We start from the raw sequence: 25,902 nt of genomic DNA on the forward strand, positions 1-25,902 counted from the left end.
TTTCTCCACTACAAGGACACCCTAGAGGGCACTTTATCCCATTTTCTCTACTGGAAGGCCACGCTAGAGGGCACTTCATATTTTCTTCACTGGAAGCCATCCTAGAGGGCACTTCTTCATGTTTTCTCCACTGGAGGGGCACCATAGAGGGCTCTTCATCACATTTTCTCCACTGGAAGGCACCCTAGAGGGCACTTCATCACGTTTTCTCTACTGGAAGGGCACCCAGAAAGCACTTCATCGTGTTTTCTCCACTACAAGGACACCCTAGAGAGCACTTCATAAAATTGTCTCCACTGGAAGGCCACGCTAGAGGGCACTTCATAACATTTTCTCTACTGGAAGGCCACCCTAGAGGCCCCTTCATCATGTTTTCTCCACTGAAAGGCCATCCTAGAGGGCACTCCATCACATTTTCTCTACAGGAAGGCCACCATAGAGGGCACTTCATCACACTTTCTCCACTGGAAGGGCACTCTAGAAGACACTTCATCACACTTTCTCCACTGGAAGGGCACTCTAGAAGACACTTCATCATGTTTTCTCCACTGGAAGGCAACCATAGAGGGTACTTCATCAGGTTTTCTCCACTGGAAGGCCACCCTAGAGGGCATATCATCACGTTTTCTCCATTGGAAGTGCTGACGAATTGTTTATGTTTACATTCATTCATCCATCTGATCTGAAGGTCAAGCTGATCAGCCTGTTGTTAATAAGCCGGTTCAGGGGAATTCGCCAGAGAGACGTCATCAGCATTATCGACAGGAGCTCTCTGGCCAACTCTGGCTGTCAATGTCTTTCAAACAGTGCACACGGCACGGACTGAACAGCCACCACCTTGTTCAGTTAAACGTCATGTCAGGGGTTACAGGAGTTCAGGTGTGACGTTGCTCAAGTCCAGAGGATACTTTTGAAAGGAAGCTGGAACTGAGTGATCCAATTTTTTCACGTAACCAACCTCACTGCAGAAAAAACTTCATCCGCTTTTACAATAAAAGCAATGAGAGGCTTGATGACTTGGTGAGAATTAATATAAATTTCTTTTCTAAACAGAAAAGGGACAGTCCCCATTTCGACTCCAAGCTGGAGCTTTGTGGCAGTTTCTTTGGCTAATGTGGAAAAAGCCCTGAGGCAGCATCCACTTCCTATGTAGAACCAAATCAAATCGGCTCACTGCCTCCCTGCGGACGTGTCTGATCAATAGATCCCTCGACTACGTCTCATGTTGGCAGAATGCAGCTGTGAATGGAAACTAACTAAATTTGCTGACAGATCCGTCATACCCACGTTCACCTCTGATTCAACCATATTGATCACATCTACTGTAACAGTGTTTAGTGCATATTTATGATGGATTAGAGGAGCTGGTGTTCACACAATGCTGGCTGCATCCTGTTGTGTTATGCAATCTGTGTGTTTTGTAGACAGATCACTTTTTATTTATCATTTGAAAATCATAAAAAAGGTGAACATTATTACTGTGGCTTTGAGAGAAATTAATTCTACAGTATACTCCTGCAATTGTGACACCATGCCTCAAGACACTCAGTAGTGCAGAATACACTTATTTTCCACAGTTTAAGGGAAGAGATTGGGAGAAGAAGGAGGAATGAGGTGTTCTTTCCATTACTGTCACTGAAAATGACTTCCAGCGAAGCCGACTGATATAGCATGGGGTCTCTGTGGGCCTTCGCAGAACTGGAGTGAGTCAGTTTGGTGAATTATAGTAAATGATGATGCGAGCCCTGACAGCCAGCAGCCTGGAATTTGGGCCGCGGCTCCAAATTAGAGGAGCTACAGCTAAAACAGTCGAGCTGGCCTCCAGATGTCACACGTTTTGGGTCAAAATGCAAATCCTTGGAAAATTCTTGCACAGTACACTGCGGATGCATCGCTTAAAAACAGAACGATGGCTAATAATTGTTAATAAGTTAAAAGGTCATACATCATCTGCTGATTTGTTGTTTACAATCAAAGCATCAACTTCATAATGATTTCTTTTTTTGCATTTTTATTGAAAAAAGGACATAAACTGTTTTCAACAACTGCAATATCAATATACAGTATTTGCATAATAATTTACAAAAGATAAAAAAAAAATCTGTACAGACTGGTTTGTGCAGGAAGGTGGGAAGACCCTGGTAGAAAAATAAAGAGCTAAGACAGGAGAAGTCAATGTGAGAACACATCAAATGTTTTAATTGAATGATTTCCTTACCAGAGAAGCGGTACAGTGTCCTGGCTTCCACTGATCTAAGCATGAATGTGTCACAATAACTGTTAAAAAACTCAATCTCGCGTGAGACTGAAGTCTAATGTGCTATATTGTAACTGAAATATTAATCAGCAGACTTGATCTTTAGAAAGCAAAGGGTCCATTCAGAAATAACTTCACAAGACCCGATTCTGCACGTCCGCCACGCCAAGAACACTGATGTTAATATACATCGAAATCAACTCAAGTAACTCCAATGTTTCAGCTAACCAGATGAGGTTAGATGAGGAAAAGTTCAGTTTTTTAAATCAACTAACAGATGAGTGACGGTTGTTGTCTCTTATATATATGTACACATTTGGCTTTGGGTAATAATCTCTGTTGTTATGGGATTCTCTGGTGAGGAAAAAAGAGAAAGTGCACTAAAGCTTTGGAAAACACACTGACAGAATCATGCTCGTCTACGTCTAGAAATAACATTATAGGCTGCAATCTTCAAAATGGATACTTTAAAAGACAAATAATACATTTTGGCTCCCTCTAAAACATACAATATGTAACTTAGCAGCACTTTTATCGTCGACATTCATAACCTCGGCTCAGGGGTTGAGCTTCCTGACGCGTTCTACCGCTGACCTTTTATTGCACATAAGAACATGAAGACCTGGAGTGGCGGTATACTGCACAGTAAACCACCTCTTAATGCTTCTCCTTCCTGCGACATCTATTGCAGTGTGTGCCTCTGCTGGGACTGAAGCTTTTGTTAAGGCACACCATGCAAGAGATGCTATACTTGGACAAGAGGATGAGGCTGAGGAGCATAGTGTGCTTGTAATCTGCGTGAGGCATTTCTTTCCTGCGTCACGCCACCATGAGAGCAACACCGAGACCACCACGCTGAGGAGGACTGTAAATATACTCTGCTAAGAGACCAGCTCATTAACAAACAGCAGCCTTTGTGCAGGTTTTTAGTCGCCTTAAAATGACTAAAAAATATATAGATTTAGGTTGGCATTTGAAAATAAATCTCAAAGTTTCATGTTCAAATCTTTGTTTTGTTTTTTATCTATCTTTAATTTTTTTAGTCAGTCACAATCTTATGTGACGTTTAGGTCACACAAAAAAGACCTATTATACCCAGGATGCACTTGAATAAATTAGAATTTACTAACAAACTTTTTTTTTTTAACCCAATTGGCTATTCTACTAAAATATTTTATGAAGGGCAGACTGCACACAGTGTGTAAGTGAAGGCATCTGACCCATTTCATGTCTCCAGCTCCATGCAACCAGCTCATTTATCACCACTTTCACCATAAACAATACGACATGTCTGGATGCCCATGGTGCCTTGTGCGTAAGCTTCTGCATAGAGAACTTCATACTCAGATCACAGTCTTTTACAAACTGTCATGCATTATAAAGAACTGCCGTCAGGACCAAATTCATTCGCTTTAACGTACCCTGTGGTAGTTTTTAACCCTTCTTTAGTCATATTTCTGATTCTGCTGTCAAAGGCCTTGATTCTAAAGGCAAAGAGTCCAGATTGCATTCAGAGTCTGACACCACATCTGTGATTGTGTCCTCCAGTGCGCCGACCTCGACGCCCCTCATCTCCCTGTTTTCCTCCTCCTCGAACTCCTCCTCCATCTCAACTTTCTGGAGAGCCACCTCGTTCTCGTAGCAAAAGGAGTTCCTCGAGCTGGAGGCGTCGGACTTCTTCTCGGCTAGCTCCCTGGCGCTACAGCTGGGCGTGCTGGGCACCTTGTACGTGTTGTTAAAGCGGGAATAGTCCACTTTGTAGTAGTTCTTTTCTTCGAAGAGCACCGGCTCGAAGCGGTAGCCCCAGAGGATCTCGCTGGCCACGTAGGAGCTCCGACACTGAGTCGTCATGGCTGTGGCCTCCACCATGCCCTCCAGGATCACCACGATCTCAAACTCTGACGTCTCCAGCTCCTGTCTGCTCATCTCGTAGAATGGGCTGTCCTCGTCGATCTCGTGCACGATGGTGATCGGAGACACCAGGAAGATTCTGTCGATGCCACTATCGAAGCCCACGTCAATGTCTACCTGATCCAGAGGGATGAACTCTCCCTCGGCGGTGGTGCGGGACTTAAGGAGCTGGGCCCTGACGTGGGCCTCCACCAGGTGACTCTTCCTGAGGTTCCCCACGCGCCACATCAGGCAAAGTTTACCGTCCCTCATAGCCATTGTTGCATAATGGCTGAACACCAGGGTCTCGTTCCTCTTCTTGGGCTTGGCCATCTTGGCCATGACCGCACCGATGATGAAAGCATCGATGATGCAGCCCACAATGCTTTGGAAGACGACCATGAAGACCGCAATGGGGCACTCCTCCTTCACGTAGCGGTAACCATAGCCAATAGTGGTTTGGGTCTCCACTGAGAACAAGAAGGCAGCGGTGAAGCTGTTCACATTGGAAACACACCTCTGAGTCTTATTCTCCAAGTCCCCATAACAGAGAGCCACCACCCAGAAGATGAAGCCAAAAAACAACCATGACAGCATAAACGAAAGGCAGAATATGAGCAGCATCCAGCGCCAGCGGACGTCCACGCAGGTGGTGAAGATATCTGCCAGGTACCGCTGGCCTTTCTCGCTCATATTGATAAACTGCACGTTGCAGTGGCCATCCTTCCTGACGAAGCGGCTCTGATGCTTGCGCTCTGTGTGCACCTTGTTGACGTTGCCGTTCCCGTAGCCGTTCGGGACGGCAATGGTGGCCAGCTTCATGCCGTCTTCCTCAGAGGACACGATGCTGTACCGGTGGCTTCGCACACTCCCCATTGCTTCCGCCTGGGAGGGCTGGGCCAATTCTGCTTTGGAAAACAGTCTAAGTTTTTGGTAGAAGCGTTGGAGAAACAGTTTCGAATGATCCCGGGGACAAACTTGAGCAGAAAATGTGGACGGCAGGACTAGATCCTGCAGGGAAAGGGGGAGAGCGGGCCCGTGCTTCTGTGCGCCTTTGGCGAGGGCGGGTCACTCCTATCTGGCGACTGCTTTGGACCTCATCAGTGAAGTGGGCTGTGGAAATTACAGACAGAGAGAGAAAAACAGTTTTAAAGTAATTGGCAGGAACCAGAGCAAAGATCAGTGTATGTGGGTGTGTGGTTACCTGCTGTCTAAATAATGCAGTGTACACTCAAAGTTAGCAGCGCTATTCTTGCATACACAGACAATTATACAAACAGTGTGCGCAGTGCAGACAGAGAGCACAGGGAATGCATTGTACTTTACATGCATTATCAGTAGTAGATTAAAAAAATATTATTCAAGCACTTAGATAGCTGACAAAGTGGGAAAGGATGTTTACCCTGCTTAATGTAAGTATTAATTAGGCAGGTCAGTCCATGGGGAGCTGAGTCAAATTACAGATCAAGTTCATGTTAATCCAGAGAGCCGCTGGAACAGAGATACAAGTAGCAGCTCTGTGCAGATGCAATGTTATAACATGTTGCACGCATTTATTGCACTACTTATTCCATTAATGCTATTGAATCTCTGTTATCAAGGTCAATAACACATAGCCAAAACTAACTCATAACTCCAGTTTGCACATCATGGAACAGGATTTAATGAACCTTGCAGCATTTCGGAGAACATGGGTCGCTTTCTCTGAAAGCAACAGTAACCTTGCATCATAATGTAATAGAGCAACAAGGGCAGCTAAATTAGAAAAGCTATTGACTTGGTGTCTGTGTGTGTGGCAAGAGAGGTCCATTAAAATGCAACACCACAGGCTACAAAAGGCCGCGGTCAGCCAGACATGCTCTGCAAGTGCCAAAATAACTCCCCACCTCCACTTTCGAATCATGTAAGGGTCAGTTGTGTCCAAGTGAAAAGATCCATTAAGTCTAGGAGGCGTTTTTTCAGTAAATACTCTGAATAAAATGATTTAGTTTTGGAAACACGGTGCAGATGTCAAAAAGGTTGTTGCCGTAGGTCATTTTTTATTAAAGTGTCCTGAAGGTGATCAGAAGTCATGTGGGACAAGATGTGCAGGATATGGTCCTAAATCCCTCCTGCACCATCTTTGTTTTGCTCCACTAATGATGTCACGGCTGGGTCAACTACAAATAGCAACCTGTCACGCACACTATTGGGAACATGGGGCTCCATTCATTTATAGCTGAAATGATGCCAAGTATTTATGTTTGATGGATTTTATATAATACTGAAAATGCTATATTCATCTCCTAATTTCTTTTTCACAAATTACTTAAATTTTCTTAGTGAGAAAGACTTGCTACAAGTAATGTTTCTTTATTTATTATTCCTTAAGTACAGTTTACCCTCATGAGCATGCTGGCCATTCAGTCACCTTTTTGTTTAAGTATTTTTTTAATGGATTGTGGCACTGAAACAAGGCAAACTGCACATAATGCACATAGTTTAGACGTAGTTTTGGAGAGAAGTAAAGATCAAAATACTTTTATCCAGAACAGCCTGCAGTAAACATAAATTTCTAACACAGGTGACCCCCTCCAGTGTGAATCAAAATCTTTAACATTTGTGGTTTTGATGCCACTGAGCTCATCAGCTCTCTCCTCCTCTCATTGCAACCAGGTTTCTTTGTCACATGAGCTTTTAACACTTCTTACTGCAGGTGGGTATATGTGCATGGTGACAGACCAAGGCTTCCAGAGGCTGCACAACCTGTGATTGTTTGTTTTGCATGTGTTCTCAATTAGAGCCAACAGCTGAGGCAGATGGAAACTGGTTACATAAAGCTGCTCTATTTTTTATTACACCAATCAATAACTATGGCCAGTCATTCAGCAGACAGACAGCATCTTTTGTTGTAAGCTTTTGCAACACCTATACTTTTACAAAAGCGGCCTATTTAATTTCAGATATTTAAGTTAAATAATATTTTTGTATTTTTACTCTGCAGGGTCAGGATTATAAAATACAGCTCAGGCACAGACATGAGATGCAGTATAGTTCAAATTAAGGGCAAATTACAGATCATCCTGTCTACAACCTGCAATTTACAATGGCAAAAGCATCTAATAATAATAGTAATAATAATAATAATAATAATAATAATAATAATACTTTTCCAGGATTTAATCTTATTACAGGACATGTTTTAGCATTTTACAGTGAGACTACATTGCAGAGTGTAGCTCTATTTCTCACTCCACATCCCTCTCGTTATTACAGATAAATGTGTCCTGTTTATTACACTTACCTGTTGGTCCTTGCGATGCAAATCTGCCGTTTCCTTGTTATAATAAGTCCCATATGCTCCAGATATGCTCACTGCATGCGTCCCTTTTATTTGTGCTGCTCTTTTATGATGTTCACTCAGCTTCCCGTCTGGCGCTGCAAATTGTGCCATAACCCTCTGCAGCAATACTGAAGAAGATGTTTGTCGTTGCAAAGACAGACTTTAAAAACACGTGTGCCTTTAGCCCCGCCCACTGTGGCAGCGGCAGCCAATAGGAAGCCGCAGCGCCTGTTTGAGCGTCTCTGAGCCCACATGGATGATACACACATATACATCATCTGTCAGAGGGAAGACCCCCTTATCTCAAAGGGACGCTGGAAATAGGATATTATAACAGGAAAATAAAGCATCTCCAGAGTGCATGTGAATTTTGTCAAGCTATTAACTATAATTGGAGTTTATATATAATAATAATAATAATAATAATAATAATAAATGTATCACTGTAAACAATTGCTATTAATTTACAGCATGATTTCAACAGTATTAACCTGTTATTGCTAAAAAAACAGTGCTTTACCATTAATACAAAAGAAAACCTGTTAAATTACGCTCATAGGCCGTTTTTTTAACTGAACTATAATGCATTCTTAAAAAACAGCCCTTTACTGCTGATCAACTGTCTAAAGTATCATCAGTAACAGTTTCATGCAGTATTTTTTTAATTCTGGGACCTGATCTGCACATGTGAGGTACATTGTACATGATTGTAAAATCAGTGAATTAGCTTTATTGTTCTTCACTCACATGTTGTTCTGGTTTGCATTCTGTGCTTGTAGCCAGCTAGAGACAGACATTTTTGGGAAAAGTGTCAACAAGTCTATTATAGCCTTTTTCCTAACAAGTGTCTTTAATTGTATTTAGTGTGACTATTCCTATGTCTTTAACCTGCTAAGTCTATTCATCTAGGCAAAAAATAATGTTTATTAAAATGTATGTAAAAAAATACAATATAATAATGTATAAGAAAGGTGAAAACAGCTATATAATGTATCTTTAAACAGTAAATTAACTGTAAAATACTGTGAAATTAATAAAAAAAAACAGTTCAAACTGTATTTTTCATTAACGGTACAAAGCTGTAGATTTCAGCGACAGTATAATAATGTTAATTTTACAGTAACATAAAGGCAACCCTGCTGCCAGTTCTTTACTGTTATTTTACTGGGAAATTCTTAACAGTGTAGCACCTCTCAAAACAGATGTTACAAAGTGCTTCACAAGATAATAAAAGCAGATAAATAAAGTAAAAGATATGGTAACTGTTAAAAAAGAACATCAGACAATAAAAGCAGATAGAGTAAAACAAATATGGTAGCTGCTGAAACAGAACATCACAGAACATATCAATAATAATAGAATTGGTAAAATGGTAGGACAAGTTGATAAAACAAATATACTACATATATACATAAATGTGTATAAATGTACACATGCGTCCAGAAACGGATGTATACATACATATATTTATACCCTTCTGCTTCTAGGAATGCTATCCTAAAAAAAATGTGTTTTCAAAAGTTTTTTAAAAGTGGTTACAGAGTTAGATGATCGTATCTCTATAGGAAGTGCAGTCCAGAGTTTGGGAGCCCTGACAGCAAAAGCCTGATCGCCTCTTGTCACAAAATTGGACCTGGGAACAGCAAGAAGTAGCTGATCAGATGATCTCAGACCACGTACAGGCGTATAGGGTGTTAAGAGATCCATTATGTATTCTGGGGTCAGACCAAGTTGTGCTTTAAAAGTGAGTAATAACATTTTTAAATGTATTCTAAATTGTAGGGGAAGCCAGTGCAATGATGCCAGGACTGGTGTAAGCAGGGTCAGTATTATAAAATAAAGCTCATGCACAGGAGGTATATGTCAGGAGAATAAGTGTTTGTGCTTTTCAGTCTAAGAATAAAGCAGATGTATAGGCTACTGAGTAAAGCCTATACTTTGATTGTGAAATCTGTGACTTTCCAAAATAATCACCACACTGCTGGAGTGATATTGAGTGCACTCAGTGAACACAAGGTGGCGGTGAAGAGCTGCAAAGAAGTGCTGGCATCACATAATGTGATTGACATTATTATTACTACAATAATAGTTTTACAAGGACAACTTTTATTTGTCTTACATTTGTGGTAATGAATTTCATTCATCCAAAGCATTAAAGGAACAGTGTGTAACATTTCAGGGGATCTATTGGAAGAAATATAATATTCAGAACTATGTTTTCATTATAGTGTATATACACCTGAAACTGAGAATCGTTTTTGTTAGCTTATATCTACATAGGGAGCGGGTCCTCTTAACGGAGTCCGCCGTGTTCCCTCGCCATGTTTCTACAGTAGCCCAGAAAGGACAAACTGTCTCTAGAGAGAGAATATTGACGTTTTTACGCAACCTGAAGGCCACCGTAGTTACTGCCGTTGCTCCTAAAGTAGTGTTATTATGGTAAGGATGGCCTCTGACCGAGGTGAACAGCTTTACCAGGGTTTTGCACTCGGCGGCTCACGGTACCTCAGCAAAGAGTATAGAAGCAAAGAGGCGAACTCCGGTGCATTTTTGACAACAGCTGCTAGATGGTGCTGTCGCCATTTTGGACTGAAAACGCCAATGAGTCTGTGGACATGAATGTATAAAGAGACGCCTGTAAATCAGAGGATTTTTTTTTTTTTTTTTTTAGATGAATCAACTTCCCAGTACGGACACTTAAATAGCCTTCATTTAAATTATTGTGTCCTAAAAGTTGTAAAATTCACTAATAGCTGAATCTAGAGTTATTTTCCTCTGCATAATGAACGTGCTTCAGACCGTTCATATGACATATCCGGTTTTGTTGGCTTGCTGCTAGCTGTATACGGCTGTAATAATGCATATATTGGCTGTAATTCATCACTTTTATTATGTTATAATACACCCGTGGCCTGTATGCTGTAAGCCTGTTCCATGGTGGATGTATTAACGTCTCTGTCCTCAAACAACCGACTATCAGCCAGTAGCTAGTAGTGCTAGTAGCATGACATAAACAGAATTTAATGTAGTTGTAGGTTATTTACTAACACGCAGGGCAAAAGCACAGGTCACAACTTCTTATACATCCATGGTGTGTGGTCTATTGAACATCGATTTTGGAGATTTGAAAAAGTTTGAGATTACTCCCGAAATCTGTGTGCTGGATTTTTCTAACTTCCATTTATGTCCATCGCTCACTTTATGCTCCTCTGGGAAGCGGCCGAGCAAAAAAGCTTAACAATAAGTAAGTAAGTAAGTAAGTAGATGCATACAATGAATATAAAGTCACATATAAATATATTTACAAAAGCACATTTTATCCCACTGTCCATCACAAGTCCATCCTACAAACAGGTTTGCTGCATCACCTCTTCAGTGATGTCAGCGATCACCTTGCAAGCGTGTCCGTTTCTCTTGATCGATGATAAGTGAGGACTGCAGGACTGACTGCCCTCTACGGGACGTCCCCTCCTGTCAAACTCCTCTGCACTAAGCAGGGGCACCGGCACCCACGTGGTCACGTTGAACAGAGCATAGTCCACCTTGTAGCGCCTCTTGCCCAGTTTAAGCATATCCTGGAAGCGCTGGCCCCAGCGGATGTCTGCTGGTGTGTATGAGGTTCGGGTTTGGTGGAGCATACCCGTAGAATCACCGGTGTAGGTGAAGGACACCACCAGCTCAAAGTCGTCCCCCAGCAGGTCATCAGGTCCCAGGCTGTAGAAGGGACTGCCGGGCTCCAGCTTGTGGATGATGGTGCCTGGCGTGGCGAGGACAATGTCTCGATCCTGGATGTCCAGGTCCTGGTATGACATCACGATAGACCCCTGTGGCTGTTTCACATAGCGGACTAGCATGGCCTTGGCAACACCGTCCAGGATGTGGTTACCCCTGAAGTCCCCGAGTCGCCACGACAGACACAGGACCCCGTCTCGCAGGTTGACCACCGCACAGCTGCTGAAACCAACCGTCTGAGCTCTCTTACGAGCAGATGCCATTTTGGCAATGACAATACCAATTATGATGGTGTCAAGGAGGCAGCTAAATACATCTTGAACCGTCACCACAATAATGGCCACCATACAGTTCTCGGTCATCCCCCTGAAGCCGTAGCCAATAGTCGCCTGGGTCTCCATTGAGAACATGAAGGCTCCAGTAAAGCCACGCACGTTGTCCACGCAGGGTGCGTTATCTACGTCGTCGACGTCCCCGTGTACATACGCAATGAGCCAATAACAGAGACCGAAAAAGAGCCAAGAGAGAATGTAAGAGAGGGAAAAGACGAGGAGCATCACCCTCCAGCGGATCTCTACGAGAGTGGTGAAGATGTCCATCAGGAACGGGCTCCAGTGTCCAGGGGCCTTCTGGAAAACCACAGGGAACCTGCCATCTTTCTGCATGTAGCGCAGCCGCCTGCCCTCATTCTGCCGGCCTATTGTGTGGATTGTAGTGTAGTTGGTGTCAATGATGACCTGCTCGCCCGTGTCTGTGCTCATCATGACCAGGGTTGCCTTCCAGTCTCCTGTATGAAGACAAGAGATGAGATGGAAGGTGTGTTAGGCATGTACCATGGAGGACAGCATTTTACTCATTACATGTGACTAAAATGTAAAAGGCTCTCGGACTTGTTTGTTGAGTTGAATCCTTCATGTTTGAGCAAGCAGCCTAGGTCACTCCGTGCCTCGGGCTATCAGCAGCTAATGACTCGAGCAGTGCCCTGCAGCTCTGAGTGTGAAACATTCAAGAGCACGACTTTCTTGCTCGTGGTTGATTATTTACCACAAGTTCCATTACAGTCTGGACACTTTCCAAATCAGCTGTGCTAAAAGCTCTCTATAAACACGTTAACGTCTGCATTATAACCACACGGCTTGAGTGAGAATCATTCAGAGTCTGAATGTCTCGGTTAATTAAGCAAAACCTCGACCTCTATTTTTGTCCTCATGAGGGTAAATTATTATCCTTTAACAGCTTTCACCTCCAAATGTTTCCTCAGATGTCAAACTTTAACCACAACACCTTCTTCTCCGTAACACATGAAATACAACAAAGCCAGGAAATTGTTATCACTTTCTTTTACTGTACTTCAGTAATCTGACAGCTGCTTGAGTTGTCACTGATGAAAGGCCCGCTATCAAGTTTGTTTGAGCACACAATGCTGAGTTAACTCACTCCCTGATCAATATGTTTTTTTAAGCCGTGTCCTTCCTTGCAAGAAGTCCGTCACTTTCATCTAGTTTTTATTGCTTAATTGAGGCACCTGAGAACACGTAGCTGATGTTTATCTCCGTTTATGATAAATGGCTTCTTGAGAGTTGAGTCTTTAGTCTTTAAACACGGAGTTCCTGTCAGATAAATGTTGATCCCAATACGATTTTACTATATTTTAAATGGGCTCCTGTAAGCAGGTAAACAGTAATTGAACACATAAGTAAACAAAAATACTCTACTCTGTATATATAAGATATAATGATAATAAAATGCACCGTCATGCATGAGGCCTTTAGGAGAAAAAACGTTTCAATAAAGGTTTATAAAACAAAAAAAGCAGACACAATTCAGACATTATCTCTAGTGTTGTACAATTACATGCATCTTTTGCATTGATTATGCCACAGTAATATTGCAGCAGGTGGTGACGGTATTTGATAAATAAGTAGAGGAAAACGCGTAGACAAATAGCAAGTTACCAAGTCAACATGCATTTAATAAGTAGGTGAACTCTTGCCTCATAAGAACAGGTTACAGGACAACCAGGCCAAGGAAAAGGGTCACTGAGGCCCACCTGCCCAACCTCCTTATACGACACAGTTACAAAATGATCAGGGAAAATTACCAGCCCATGCTGTTAAGGTATGGTGGTTTCAATATTATTCCATCTATATATCAACTTTATCTATATATATTTGTATGTGTGTTTGTTAGTCTATTTTTCTTTACCTTTTTTACATATTTGATTTAATTTATGTTCTATCCCTATTTACCTTTTTCTTCCGTATTTGAATCCTTCTGTAAGACACTATGGGAGTGCATTGAGAGCTACTGACACTGCAGGAGAGCACACTGGACTAATAAGCTTGAGTCAGAATTAAATGTCATGACAGCTGCAGAAGCTCCAGAAATGAATTTGTTATACCTCTTACTGTAGCTCCAGATATTAATTTGTAATATTGGGTTATATAAGGGTTCACGGTCATACAAATTCCAATTAATGCAGCTGATGTACTAAAACATGTTGATGTTTCCCCATATTTAACATTAATTCACAAACATTATAGGGGAAAAAATACAAACTGAAATATTTAAAAAGAAAAATAATCACTTGTTCCTGTTCCATAATATCTTTCGTGACGTTTCTTCATTTCATGGCAGTACTTAATATTACTGTTAAATTTGTTTGTCAATGAGTTATTTTATAATGTTTAATTATTAAAACTTGTAGTTAATTATATCCCTTCTGGCAGGCTTGACCCTGCTAATATCTTGGCATAATATTCTGTGGATTTTTGTACCTATTCAGCTGCATTTGTAATTATTTTGTCACTTTAAGCCACTTTACAAGTAGTCTAGTAATCTATGACACTATCCTTATCTCCAATATGTATAGACATAGAAACACAAACCTAATTTGCTTTTCTCCTCAGCAAAGACACTTGCAATCTTTATTTATGTCAGAATTATTGTTTATTACTTTGAGTAAGTCTTTTAAAAAGCACACATAGTATATTTAAATATTCAACTTACTTGCAAAGTAGAAATGAGAGTTTGTCAGGTGTCACTTCAGCCCATGAGTTCTGCAGAGCATTAGTAAACGATGTGTTGCCACAGTTGAAGTAACCTCCAAGTTCAGTTGGCTGCAGAGTGTTGGGGGCCGGCCTGGTCCTGAGGCAAAGTCCCATTTTGTTCTGATATCACAGCAATCCCTTCCTCCTGAGACCTTATTGGACAATCTGGAAGAATTTATGACCTATGGAATATTTCCCAAGGACAAAAACATCAGACGTCCTCTGACTGTTTGCTTCTGGATGACGAAATAGAAATTGCGTAACTGAAATAGTCTTCCACGAAATGATGAAGACAGAGAAATATTGATGATTTATAGGTCATTTTCCAGCTATGTATATTTGAGTCATTTCTCTTCGGATTTCCGTGATTCATTAGACAGAAAGTTAACCTTTGCTCCATCAGGTGGAGGCGCTGTCATTGGTGCAAGGATTTGCTTTGTCTCAGTCGTCCTCAATTTCTGATAAGAAAAGAGAGATCACACCTGAGCCGCCACGACACGCTTAACTTTTAAACCACTTTTATTGCGGTCATAAAAGCATCCAGAGCTGTTAGAAAGAGGTCAAACAACACCAAAACAACCTTGTTGTGTTTTTAAAAATAGAACAACCCTTTGAATGTCGCCTGATTCATCACGTATTGGTTAAGATGATGTGTGAAGACAGAGATAAGAGACATTCCTCTGAGAGATAACCTGGAAAGAACAGTTCATCCGTCTATCAATTACAGGCAGCAACTATATAAGGAATGGGTGAAAGCACAGACAGGAAGAAAAATTATACTTCCTTTACTGAAGTACCGCACCCATAAACTGTGAAAGTACAGGACAGATTGATTTATTGATGTAAGTGTCTTGCACCATGTGGCACCTTACAACACACTGCAACAATATCCAACATTTCAAGAGATCCAATGTATAAGTGCTGTCAAAGTTAACACGATAACGCGTTAACACAAATACGTTTTAACGCCAGTAATTTCTTTAACGCGTCTTGCGATTTTTAGGTTGTACCTGGCTCAGTTTTAAAGTTAGAGAAGATGAAGATCCTGGCATCATCTGAAACTAGAAAACCTCATGAATCCATTGGTATCAACCTTGTCATGCTAGCTTGTCGCGAAGGAGGTTAAATAACGCTCCAAACTTTATTTGGATTATTTCTATATTATATATAATATTTATTGATGTTATTACTAAGCATGTAAGAGATGATTTCATAGATATTTAGCTGATTATAGCCATAGACCATAGGAACATAGGAACATATTAGTGTATGGTGCGATCCCTGTCCGTCATACCAGTAAGATCATCACTGAAAATGATCTCTACAAAAGAGTGGGAACCCTGAATTAGCTTTATATAACTTACTGAGCTTGTGAGCCATATTTTCAAAAGTAATAAACATAAATGACAAAACCTGGGTTCATCAACCAGCTGTCAAAACAAAATGTATGTATAATGGCCATTCTGTGAGAAGACACGTCCCTCGACCACACCGAAACCACCGTGTTTGTCCTGCATCCGTGACTGGGAGACTTTCAGGTTAACATCCACAGTCCCATTGTAATGCAGAGTAGCATGACGAGCTATAATGACAAATAGCAGCTGGAGGCCAGGTAACAGACAGTGAGAGTAATTGCATTCGTGTTCTGACTGTTTGCACAGGATCACTGAGGAGGATCACTGAGGGATGCTCTGAAAACGTGATTGTCTTCTCACTATTGTGTGTCGGTCATATTGTCTTGTGGTGTGCCTATATGGTGTTGTGTATATGTGGTTAAACGTCACAGACGGGCCTATTTAAGGCTAAAAGGATGGCACGCAGCTGTCAATCCACAGTTATTAGTCATACGTTAAGTCTTGTAATCCGAAATGTTGAGATTTCTTACCCACAGCCTGTGGAAGGCAGTCGTCTTACTGACTTCACTAACAGTAGGTAAGTGTAACACATATCTCACAAAACAATGTTTAGAGAGGTAGTAGACTGGCAGAAGTATTTCCAAAAATATTCAAAGCTTTGGATCACTTTTCTCTTTTAATTTCCAGGATGTGGAAATGCTGACTCCAACTGCACAAGTCGCAGATGTCTGGCTGAAATGTTGATCAAGAAAGAATATCTATCTCAGCCACAAAACGATAACTGCACCCAGCAGATTAATGTGCCGTTGATTGAGTACCAGACTCTGTCAGTTGTAAGTATTATTTTATACATAGTGGAGCTAAGTGAGAAGTCCTTTTTGTTTCTGCCTTTAGACCTCTCCTAACTCAACAAGAATGAATTATTAAAATTACAATCATTGTTGGTGTTATTCCTAAGTTTTGTTCATGTAAACCTGCTGAAGATGCATACAGGAAGTCTTGCAAAATATTAATCTGAGCAATATTTTGAGACACAAGGACACAGATTTATTTCCACCAGCAATCCAACAAGTTGACACCACATTTATTATCTTTTTTCTAACAGGACACAAAGAATCTCCGCCTAATAAGTCGTCTGCAAGCCATACTTGTAAGCTTCAAGATACTAACAGATGGACAAAAAGAAACTTAGTGTATGTTTCAATCACATTCATTTTGATTTGAAACCACAGGAATGGACGGATCCTGAGCTGGGATGGAACACATCAGTTTACCCGTATCATCATGTGGTTCTGCCGGTAAGCAAAGTCTGGACCCCAGAGATCCATGTAACAAATGGGTAAGTTACATATCATGATCCAGCTATAATCACAAATTCAATTCACTGAGTTCTTGATATTCATCTCACACATGTGTTGTCTCTCACCTGTGTAGAATAACAACAACTATGAAGCACGGCTCCCGTGATCTGCTGGTACTCCATAACGGCACGGTGAAGCACTCTGTGATTATAAGTGCTGAGGTGGACTGTGAGGTCAACCTGTTCAACTATCCCTTCGCTAGTGATGAATGCCCTGTCGCGATCCAAACCTGGTCCAAAGATGGTGAGCTCAGCAAATCAATAATACAAATATTATACAATATTTTATCAAAGTTTTTGAGCAAACTGCTAAAAAATAATTTGCTTAACTTCATAATTTTACATATATGTGTTTATTCTGAAGAAGATCTTGATTTATTTTCTTTTTGGTCATGAATGGTTGTGGTGTTTTGGTTATCTCATGTTTTTTTTTTTTTTTGTTTATTTTGAAAACTTTGTTTTTTGCTTTTTTGTTTTTTTACAGTTAGGCTCCGCAAGTTGTCGCGGGGGGGCTTTGTGCAAAATAAGCAAATAACTTAAATTAAGAAGCAAAATAATGTCCGATTCGTTTTTAAATGCTTTAAAAGCAAGATATCTCTACATTGCCAGCCAAATCAAATTGTTAACAGGATATTCAACCTTTGTTTCATTACAGTATGATACATTTAATACTTGACTCCGTTCTTTACGGGGGTTGTATAAAGGCGATAAAGTTTGTCCATGAATATGAGATATGAGTTTACAGTTAATTACAATTCCTTCCAAGCATTGAGGAGCTTGGTTTATGGCGTTTTAGTTTTTTTTATGGCGGTAACACTCGTTGCCTTCTAGCTTCTTCACAGAATCTTTTATTTGTATGCCCTCTGGCGTTTCGGAGAGCCATATGTGGAGGCCCACGCCATGGTGTCTTGTGCAAGTATAGAGTGCTGCAGGAATGAGTCCTAAAACACAGAAATAAGTTTTCATTTTATCTCTTCCGTTTCCCTCGTCTGGAAGTCAATGGGTTTTTAGTTAGATGCCTGAAATAAGGTCTGTGGTTAACACAAGCTTAAGAGATTTTAACATTTTGTTCTACGACATAAAATACATAAATAGATATCTCACTTGTGAATTTTGAAGCCTTTATTATAGCGTTCTGCTTCATCGATTTTGATCCTGTTTTTAAGTGCCCATCATGAGTCTGTCAATGTTATGGAAGTGCAATGCTAAATCAGTGGAGTGCTCTTTTAAAGAAGGCTTCATTCCATTCAGGATGTGGTACAGATCTGGTATTCAACCGATTAAAGATGGTTGATGGTAGCCATGGAGATTGGCAAACTGAAGACATTAACCTCGATCAAAAGAGAGATGACCGCAATTTCATCAGGGTGAGTTCATGATCGCATGGCATGGTCATTTATACTTTACATAGGTAATGATTTGCCAAATTCCTGCAATAGTGGTATTAACCTAACGGTATTTAACTTTAAAAAACAACAAGTGACCTGTTTGATGAGGTCAGAACTAAACAAATAGTCGAGTAATCAATAAGTTGATCAACAGAAAATTAATCTGCAACTATGTTGACATTAATAATCATCAAACTTTCCCTGATTCCAGCTTCTCAGATGTGAGGATTTGTTGATTTTCTTTGTCATATATCATAGTAGACTTAATATCTTTGAGTGAGGAGAAATCAAGCAATTTGAATGCGTTCCCTTGGATTGTGGGAACTTATAATAGAGGTTTTTCATTATTTTGTGATATTGGCGCTGGTATAAAATGAACCATTTACTCCACTCACAAACTAGTATCTAATTCTAAAAACAACTAAAAGCAGTTTCTATATTGTACTAAGAAATTCTGTCTGCCATTCTCCTCAGGTGGCATTGAGCATCAAATATACCAACCCCTTCATAACATTACTGCTGCCCAGTATTCTGATCGTCTTGGCCGACGCGGTCAGCTTCGCTCTGCCGCTGGGAGGCGGCGAACGCAACTCTTTCAAGGTCACTCTGGTGCTCAGCTTCACCATGTTCCTCGTCATCCTCAACGATCAGCTGCCTGGAGACAGCCACTGCAGCCCCATCATCCGTATGTCAGCTCGCATGCAGACACAAACACACACAAACTCACAAACCAAATGCATGAACAGCATCACAGTTTGAGTCACTAACCATCTCCTCTGTGCTGCAGGAACCCACTTCTGTGTTTGTCTGGTCCTCCTGGTGTTGAGCATGCTGGTGTCCATGGTGCTGACCCGGTTGGCCAAAGATGGCAGGCTCAATTTCTGCTGCTTCTCCAAAGGGCCGGTCTCAGAAATAACAGGAAACAAGGAAGAGAAAGATGATGAGGGTGAGGAAAACTTTACCGTTAAACAAATACTGCATGTGTTGAGCCTGTACTGTAGTACTTGATATTGAGTAGGGTATTGATGCTCACAAAGTCTTGATGAACAAAAAAACACTGTATGACCTGCTCTGATTGCAGCTTCACTCCCTACAGAAGTCAAAGCTGACATTAGTGTCGTCCAGCTGAACGGCTCGGAGGAGGACAGTCGAATGCTCAGGAAGGTTGTCAACTTCCTGGAAGCTCTTAACGCACAGACTCTGCAAAGTGAGAGAAATCAGATGTTTGCCGACAAACTGGACAAGACATATTTCTGGTTCTATTTAATTTGTGGCACCGTATACTTTGGTGCCATGACCTATGTGATGGTATACCATACATGTGAAGTTAACCATTTTGAATTCTGGTACGAATAAAATGCACGTCATAGCTATAAAAACTGCTAAACTGAGCTGTTCTAATATCAACGTACAAATGCAAAGATTGATGCAAATCTCAGCAGACATTTATTGCATTTGTCACACGTTTTTAACCTCACATTCTCTATAACGTCAAATACTGTGGTGCTCATTTGTACTCGCAGTTCGTTTCTCGATGTCTGATAAAGATGCGTGTTGGCATACTTCTGAAAATCAAACAAATAAAGGAATTTTATCCTTCACTCCTGATGCCATTTTGAGTCACATTATATATGTAAGTATGAGAAAATGTTAATTTAAAACTGGAACATCTGCACACTATGTTCATTCAGCCCGCACAAATGTGAGATTTTATTCTTTAAGATTTTCCTACAGGACTTGCATGGCAGTATTAAAAAAATACATATTTTTTTTAATCCATGGAGTTAAGTGTGTATATCATCATATGTCTACACAAATATATATATATATTTCATGCAAGAAAAAGACAAATGAAATACTTAATGTGAACCAGACTCTGCTGTTATGCAGATGACACTCAGATCTATTTTTCAGCCAAAACCAATAACCTCAATCAACTGTCCTCCCTCCATGACTGCTTAGCAGCAACCAAATACTGGATGTCCCACAACTTTTCACCTCCCCCCAATCTATTAGAGCTGCTGAATCTCTGGACTGTTTTAAGCATCTTCTAAAAACCCATCTCTATAGGCAAGCCTTTCTATAGGCCTCATTCACATGTGTTTGTCTGTTTTTGTTTGATCTGTTTCTCATTGTTTCTGTGTTTCATATTGTAATTTTTCCTTGTTTTCATCTTTATTTGATGTTTCATTTGTGTGCGAAGCACTTTGTAACGGTGTGTTTTAAAAGGTGCTATATAAATAAAGCTTTACTTACTTACTGACTCTGCTAAACACTGATGTTCCATTGTTGCCACCTAGTGGTTGAAACGTTCACTGCAGACAGACTGGTGACCTACTGCACTTGATTAGTTTTATTAGATTAGATTCTTCACATGTAGTCTGACTTGGACCTGATGAAATTTCAACCAGCAGGTCTTCAGCTTGTGTTGAATAATTATGTTCTGTTTAAAAACAAAGCTGCTGAAGGTCAGCGAAATAGAGGTGAATATACTGGTTTTTAATAACACTTTTAATATCCTATGAAACCACTAGAACAACCCTTTGTTATATTAATTTAGAATTACAGTTCAATACACCTTATGTTTATACAACACAATCACAGGACTACTGAGCCATTACTGATGTTGACATTTCCAGCCAAAAATGATGTTTACCAGGATAAGTTTATTATTGTATTCATTTATTTTTTTATTTTTTATAAAACAACACTTTCTTTAAAGTCCAGTTTTTCTATAAAATCAAACCCAATTGGCACTTATTTCAGCAAATTTTATACTTCTCCCTATCATATCCCAGATTGTCATTTATGACATTTTTAAAATAAAACAAAATGAAGTTAGATTAAAACAAACTTGAAGCAGTAGTATAACTTTAAGGTCCACAATCCAGATTTAAATAGTAGGCACAATAAGGAAACAAATCTATAAATTACTCCCAAAAGCCCTTTTCACAACAATATACAGTACATTAATACTAGTATATTAGTAGTAGTAGTAGTTAGTGGTAGTACAGAGATGATGCCTGCAGGGCTGAGCTGTCATAAGTCACAAAAAGTAATGCATTGATCCAAATCCCATCAGGAATCAGGCATTTTAACATTACAGTACCTTCATTACTCCGGATTTAGGGACTGTGCCAGTCTTATGGTGAACTCAGTTTAGCAGTAAGGGTTTTGCATTTATAAATACCTCACATTAGTAAAAAAAAATTACAACTCTCCCTGTGCACTGAACTGATGCACTGCAAAAACTACAAAATGTATTGTCAAAAGCAACTACATTGTACTTTAATTGAATTATTAGAAAAGTTTGGCAATCATTCCGTAATTTATCAGCCAGTGAATTCGGAGAAAACAACACTTACAAAATCTGTTTTATCCCAAGCTTGAGTGAAATTACAAAAACCCTCAGACACCCTCAGACAAGGCCAACAGGAATGAAGTAAATATAAAGTGTCCATCACACTGCAGATGTGTCGTCACTCGTCCTCTTCAACTTCAAGGTTCCTCTTTTGTCATCATTGCCTTTAGTGAAAAACGTAAAAATGGAAAAGTTATTGCATCATGTCATTGAGACCAAAATGTAAGGAGGGAAGAATGATTACTCTTGTCATACCTGTTTAAAAATCTGGGCACCAAGATAGTTCTTTGCCATGTTTCCCAGGTTGGACTTTCCACCCAACTTGCACCTGACATAGCCGTACAAGTTAGCCCATTGTAAAACCAAGCCCATGATCACTACAGCCTGTGGGGGGAAATTAAGAGACACAAACCAACAATTAGCGTCTAATAAGACGGAAATTAAATCGACGTCCACTTTAAAAAACACTGAACTGACCAGCCATTTAATCTTGAAAGAGAAGATGGTGCTGAACGCAAAAATCATCCAGAAGACGGGGCACACGATGAGTCCGAGCCAGAAGATCCGGGACTCGGCACTGGACGTCATGTTCGGACTGTGTGTCTGTTCAGAAAAGTAAACAAGATTTAGTTTCATGCTCGTCAATAAAAATCAAAGATAAAAAAAATATTTTCAAACTTGTCAACATAAACATTCTGATGGGACCCTTTGTATTTCCTGTTACAATGGTTGTTAATGCAGTAGCTGACAGGAAGCAAACTTGGACCAAAGCTGTTGCCCTAGCAACAGAATGGGAAATGAAAAGTTCTATAGACCATTTCCATGGAATTGCGTCGCTAGGCAACAGCTTCGGGAAATAAAACTGTGACACATTTGGAATGTTTACGTTTACAACTGTGAAGACAGGAGGTAAACATGGGCCCAAGCTGTTGCCTAGCAATGTGATTCCGTTGAAACTGTCTATTGGCTTCGTCCGAAAATCGCGTGCTATGCACTACATACTCAATATGTGTACTATCGTTCAACCTATTTGTGAGTGAATAGTAGTAGTATGTATCTTTTCGGACGCACTGAGCAATAATTTACGTCGTCACTTCCTGAGAGCCTCCTTGCCGGTTGGAGACGTGTAACCATGGTAACCTGTGACAACCTCATGTGACCAAACGATGAATTGTGAGAATCAAAGTCTGAATTAATTTAGAAAATATATTACAGCTAGTATAGTGACATCTTATACTATAATTTGAATTGTTATTGACGTTGGAGAGCTGTCCATCAACGTCACTACCGCATTGCATATTAGTGTCCAGCATTGCATACTGTAATATTTCACCGGATATAGCATGCAATTCGCGTACTATTGGTTTCATACTAAGGTTTCGACATACTAAAATATCTCAAATACTGTTTTAGCGAACTAAATGGTACGTTAGTGTGGAGTTTTGGACACATCAATAATCTTTGGAAATTCATTTTCAATGTCTCCATTGTTCCGCATGATATTTCTGAGAGAGGACAATGCAGCTGTTCTACTGTATGTTACACTATCTTCAACTGTGCAATAAGGTCATGCAGCTACATTACATTGTAAAAAGACTTTGCAAATGTTACACTGGCAATGTGTACTAAGCCTGTGAAATTGTAGATGCACATGCAGGAATGCCATCTCATCTGTTAGTTTGAACATCCTTGTATTCACTGAGATCTATTACTTTCCAGAGAACTGCAGTTGCTCGCTGCCAAAGTTACATGGAATTACATTTTTAACGTGACAAGGCTGTTTATCTTACAAAGGATGCTGTTGTTTTTTTCCCAAACATGTAACTTTACTCTACCATGTGAGAAACCTTTGTTAAGAAAATTTGACCTAATCTTAATCCTACGCCTTTTAGGATTGTATCTGATGAGCTTCTGTTTACCTTCCTTGACTCAAATACCCAGTGGCTCTTTCCATCTTTATCCACTTGATTCCACCACCGGAGGCCCACCAACAATCTGCCAGATACATTCTGCGGAAAAAACAACAACATGCAGTATAACACACCTGTCCAAATATTCACAAAACAACCCCAGATTTAATCTAACAAGGGGCATTAACATTCAAAGACAAAACATATAAAATAAACAAAAAAAATAAAAAGCATGTAACTACAGTTAGAATTGTTAAAAATGTATCTGCAAAAATTCGAATATCAATTAAACGTTTCAATAATTTTTTCAAGCAAAAATGCCAAACATTTTTCCCTTGTAACTTCTTCTTTAATGTGAGGATTTGATGCTTTTTCTTCATCATATGTGATTGTAAACTGAAGGGGTTGGGACAAAAGAAGCAATGTGTCACCTTGGGATGGAGGGAATTATAACAGGAACTTCTCACTTTTCTTTTTTACTCTTTTTTTTCCAGATTTACTGGCATTGGAAATAACATAACGTGACCTAAACAAGGTGTTGTGTATAAAACTGAAGCATGACATTAGGCTCATGTTGTTTTTCCATTTAAAACATTAATATTCAAAGACAAAACATATAAAATAAACCAAAAAAACAACAATAAATAGCATTTAACTACAGTAAAAAATTGTTAAAAATGTATCTGCAAAAATTATAATATCAATAAAACATTTAAATATTGTTTTTCAAGCAAAAATGCCAAACATTTTCTCTTGTAACAGCTTCTTTAATGTGAGGATTTGATGCTTTTTCTTCATCATATGTGAATGTGTCACCTTGGGATGGAGTTTTTTGACTTTTTTTTCCAGATTTACTGGTATTAAAAAATAACATAACATGACCTAAACAAGGTGTTGTGTATAAAACTAAAGCATGACATTAGGCTCATTTGTTTTCCCATGCATTTAGTGCTCCAGCTGCTCACCTTGACGGTCCAGAAGTCACATGACAGCAGCAGGATGATGGTGACCATACAGGCGATGAAGCGGCTGCTGAAGATGTCGCACAGTAAGTACACCAAGATGGCACTTGTTCGGAAGAAGAGGTGGAAGAAAGAGACCAGCGGGTGTCTGAAAACAACAGAATATATTATGTATAGTTAAAACATCTTGATCAGAACAGGACAAACAAAAAAAGTAGGCGAGCACATCTCTAATCTCACTTTATGTTGGACTTTCTATCCCGCATGTTGCCTTCATCTTCACCAAAGAGAGGCGCGTCTTGGGAGTCCTGGAAACATGAAATACATCAGCAGGTTAATAACTAATATCTGTTAACACGGGTTTAGTTAGTCATTTCTAACATAATATTAAAGTCTAACATATCCATTCGGACGAGGTAGACTATATTCTAAACAAAAATAAGGTTTCTAAGTAATCTAAAATCCAGTTTAGAGTCGATCACCTACCTGTCTCTGCATGTTGACGCTCCGGGATGTATTTCCTGGTGACGTGGTTGTAAACAAAAGCGTGTGCTAAGGACCCAAAAGGGAAGTGTGGCTTTAAATGTGCCTGACTCAAATGTATAAGCCTAGAACAGGGCCACATTGAGGGGAAAAAAAGTCGTAATATTATGAGAATGAAGTCAAAGTTTTACGAAAAAAAAGTTGTAATATTATTAGAATAAAGTCATAATATCATAAAGTAGTCATTTTACATGTTATTTTCTTTTTTTCTCGTAAAGTTATGACTTTATTCTCGTAATATTACAAACTATTTTTCTTGTTAAGTTATAACTTTATTTTTGTAATATTACAACTTTGTTTCTCGTAATATTATGACTTTTCCGTAGTACATTTGCAGGTTGGCCGTCACTGCATTAGACTTATATTCTATATACTTAGACTATAATCTGTGTTACCTTCATCACAATGATCAAATGTTTTGCTGCTCCAGACAGATTTTTTTTAATTTCTTTGCCTAAAATGGCTCTTTTGATAGTAAAGGTTGCTGCCCTTGGTCTAGCATATCAAGCCCTAATATAATATAGCAATTTATGTCGAACGTTGATTGTTCCAGTGTGGATAAATGCTTTTATTTCAAGCGTGTGGAGAGCATTTCATTAAGTGACTCTTTGCATATGTTGTATTAGATTTTTTTTTTTGGTAAAACACATTTTGTATAAAATCACATCAAGTGGCACTTATTTCAAAACAGTCAAATCTTCATAAACTTGCACTCCTACTGTCATTTATAAAAACAACATGATTAAAACAACATAAAGTAGTATTTTACCAC

General features: G+C 39.7%; 4 protein-coding genes across 6 annotated transcripts; 1 reads left to right on the plus strand and 3 right to left on the minus strand.

Moving 5' to 3' along the window:
* Positions 1–2,022: 2,022 nt before the first annotated feature.
* On the minus strand, positions 2,023–7,586 carry LOC141781053 (inward rectifier potassium channel 2-like). The gene is made up of 2 exons (XM_074656561.1): positions 7,431–7,586; positions 2,023–5,260 (listed from the first exon to the last, which is right to left on the minus strand). The coding sequence occupies exon 2, from the start codon at positions 5,021–5,023 to the stop codon at positions 3,707–3,709; it is 1,317 nt and encodes a 438-aa protein (XP_074512662.1). The 5' UTR covers positions 5,024–5,260; positions 7,431–7,586; the 3' UTR covers positions 2,023–3,706.
* A 2,767-nt stretch (positions 7,587–10,353) lies between these two features.
* On the minus strand, positions 10,354–15,100 carry LOC141781055 (inward rectifier potassium channel 16-like). Its single transcript, XM_074656565.1, has 2 exons — positions 14,211–15,100; positions 10,354–11,988 (listed from the first exon to the last, which is right to left on the minus strand). The coding sequence occupies exon 2, from the start codon at positions 11,963–11,965 to the stop codon at positions 10,814–10,816; it is 1,152 nt and encodes a 383-aa protein (XP_074512666.1). The 5' UTR covers positions 11,966–11,988; positions 14,211–15,100; the 3' UTR covers positions 10,354–10,813.
* On the plus strand, positions 13,200–20,604 carry LOC141781054 (5-hydroxytryptamine receptor 3A-like). Of its 3 annotated transcripts, none has more exons than XM_074656562.1 (10): positions 13,206–13,319; positions 16,143–16,183; positions 16,294–16,439; positions 16,712–16,756; positions 16,839–16,945; positions 17,041–17,210; positions 18,218–18,333; positions 18,829–19,039; positions 19,142–19,300; positions 19,436–20,604. In XM_074656562.1, the coding sequence occupies exons 1-10, from the start codon at positions 13,285–13,287 to the stop codon at positions 19,708–19,710; spliced, it is 1,305 nt and encodes a 434-aa protein (XP_074512663.1). In that variant the 5' UTR covers positions 13,206–13,284; the 3' UTR covers positions 19,711–20,604. The 3 variants fall into 3 exon arrangements, with proteins under 3 accessions (XP_074512665.1, XP_074512663.1, XP_074512664.1); XM_074656563.1 differs by having other exon boundaries at positions 19,451–20,604; XM_074656564.1 differs by lacking the exon at positions 16,143–16,183 and having other exon boundaries at positions 13,200–13,319.
* Positions 20,605–21,019: 415 nt separating this feature from the next.
* LOC141781056 (Golgi apparatus membrane protein TVP23 homolog B) lies at positions 21,020–25,177 on the minus strand. The gene is made up of 7 exons (XM_074656566.1): positions 25,074–25,177; positions 24,828–24,895; positions 24,591–24,735; positions 23,635–23,724; positions 22,193–22,318; positions 21,971–22,099; positions 21,020–21,879 (listed from the first exon to the last, which is right to left on the minus strand). The coding sequence occupies exons 1-7, from the start codon at positions 25,083–25,085 to the stop codon at positions 21,853–21,855; spliced, it is 597 nt and encodes a 198-aa protein (XP_074512667.1). The 5' UTR covers positions 25,086–25,177; the 3' UTR covers positions 21,020–21,852.
* Positions 25,178–25,902: the final 725 nt, after the last annotated feature.

This window comes from Sebastes fasciatus, chromosome 13, assembly GCF_043250625.1.
Source record: "Sebastes fasciatus isolate fSebFas1 chromosome 13, fSebFas1.pri, whole genome shotgun sequence".
Classification (NCBI taxonomy): Eukaryota; Metazoa; Chordata; class Actinopteri; order Perciformes; family Sebastidae; genus Sebastes; species Sebastes fasciatus.

Excerpts from the sequence above, each read along its gene's own strand:
- LOC141781053 (XM_074656561.1), bottom strand. The coding sequence starts at position 5,023 with ATGGGGAGTGTGCGAAGCCACCGGTACAGCATCGTGTCCTCTGAGGAA.
- LOC141781055 (XM_074656565.1), bottom strand. The coding sequence starts at position 11,965 with ATGATGAGCACAGACACGGGCGAGCAGGTCATCATTGACACCAACTAC.
- LOC141781054 (XM_074656562.1), top strand. The coding sequence starts at position 13,285 with ATGATCAGGGAAAATTACCAGCCCATGCTGTTAAG. Across the intron at positions 16,757-16,838 it reads GTCGTCTGCAAGCCATACTT|GAATGGACGGATCCTGAGCT; the intron begins GTAAGCTTCAAG and ends TTGAAACCACAG. Across the intron at positions 19,301-19,435 it reads GGAAGAGAAAGATGATGAGG|CTTCACTCCCTACAGAAGTC; the intron begins GTGAGGAAAACT and ends CTCTGATTGCAG.
- LOC141781056 (XM_074656566.1), bottom strand. Across the intron at positions 23,725-24,590 it reads GTGACTTCTGGACCGTCAAG|AATGTATCTGGCAGATTGTT; the intron begins GTGAGCAGCTGG and ends TTTTTTCCGCAG. Across the intron at positions 22,319-23,634 it reads GGGTATTTGAGTCAAGGAAG|ACACACAGTCCGAACATGAC; the intron begins GTAAACAGAAGC and ends TTTTCTGAACAG.